This window comes from Sinocyclocheilus rhinocerous, unplaced genomic scaffold, assembly GCF_001515625.1.
Source record: "Sinocyclocheilus rhinocerous isolate Xijiao unplaced genomic scaffold, SAMN03320098_v1.1 scaffold2366, whole genome shotgun sequence".
NCBI classification, from domain to species: domain Eukaryota; kingdom Metazoa; phylum Chordata; class Actinopteri; order Cypriniformes; family Cyprinidae; genus Sinocyclocheilus; species Sinocyclocheilus rhinocerous.
In genome coordinates, this window is record NW_015640446.1 from 593,294 (window position 1) to 594,369 (window position 1,076).

At 47.9% G+C, this 1,076-nt stretch overlaps 1 protein-coding gene across 1 annotated transcript in view; it reads right to left on the minus strand.

Annotated features, from left to right (window-relative positions):
• The window catches only part of LOC107752822 (heterogeneous nuclear ribonucleoprotein U-like protein 1), a 2,909-nt gene extending 2,452 nt beyond the window's left edge, over window positions 1–457 (minus strand). The window contains exon 1 of the mRNA XM_016568888.1: window positions 408–457. Within this exon, the coding sequence (XP_016424374.1) occupies window positions 408–457 (50 nt within the window). The remainder of the gene's footprint in view (window positions 1–407) is intronic.
• Window positions 458–1,076: the final 619 nt, after the last annotated feature.

A 1,076-nucleotide genomic window follows, 5' to 3' on the forward strand; every position in this document is an offset into this window, starting at 1 on the left:
AGCGAAAGCGCTTCAGCAATGTTTACACTCTTGTTTTCGGAAATCAGTCGCTAGTTCCACCTTCTTGATGACATCACGCGTGTCGTTAAAGACGGCACGCAATGAATGGTCGGGAAGCAACGTGTAGTCTGACATGTTTCTTGTCCATGACACAACAAGATTTTAGGAGTCAAAATCGTGTAATCTGACACAGAAATCGTAATCGTGACCGACAAAAATATCGTGTGGTCTGAACCCGGCACTACAGTGACGGAGAAATGAGCTGTGTGTCATCTAAAAGTTTTAGACCCCGTCAGTTTTCCACCGGAGCCGCTCCTGTCAGTTTTGTGTTCTGCGCGTGACTCAAATGCTCCACTCTCCACCCAAATATAAAAGCTTGACCGACAAAAATATTGTGTAGTCTGAACCCGGCATAAGTTGGTGACGTGTTCTTATACTTCAGGCTGGCTGAAGGCATGGCGAGGGACGCAGCATCTCGTTCCCTCTCAGGGAACCATGGTTACATGCGTAACCCGAGACATTCCCCTTTTAAGGAATTCGTGCTGCATCCTCTAATGGACATTTGGGGAATGAAATGCCAACTATGCCATGCCTCTGCACATGCCTGTCCATCTGGTGAGAGAGCACCGTGGAAGTGACAGACATACACCTAACCTTTCCTCAGAAAGTGGTCAATCCACTGACGCCCCAGGCTGCTCACATAGCCTGGCAGAAATGGGGAACCCAGTTTCAGATTAAAGAGGGACATCCACACCAAGCTAAGAAGACAGCTACCCTCAGACAGCTATGTTATGTGAGCAAAACCTTAGCCTGATAATACAAGGACCACAGATAGAGGCTACCTACTTAGAAACCCTAGGAGGGGGATAGTACAGTCTAGATAGGGGCTCCAGGGCACCACTACTTAAAAACCCTAGTAAGGGGAGTAGTCACCGAGTTAGAAAACAGCTATCCTCAGATAGCTATCCCCCAAAGGTCCTAACTGAAGATTGCCAAGACTACAGAGAGTGGGCTATCTACTTAAAACCCTAACAGGGGAGACAGCACAGTCTATGCAAGGGGCTCAAGGAGACTAC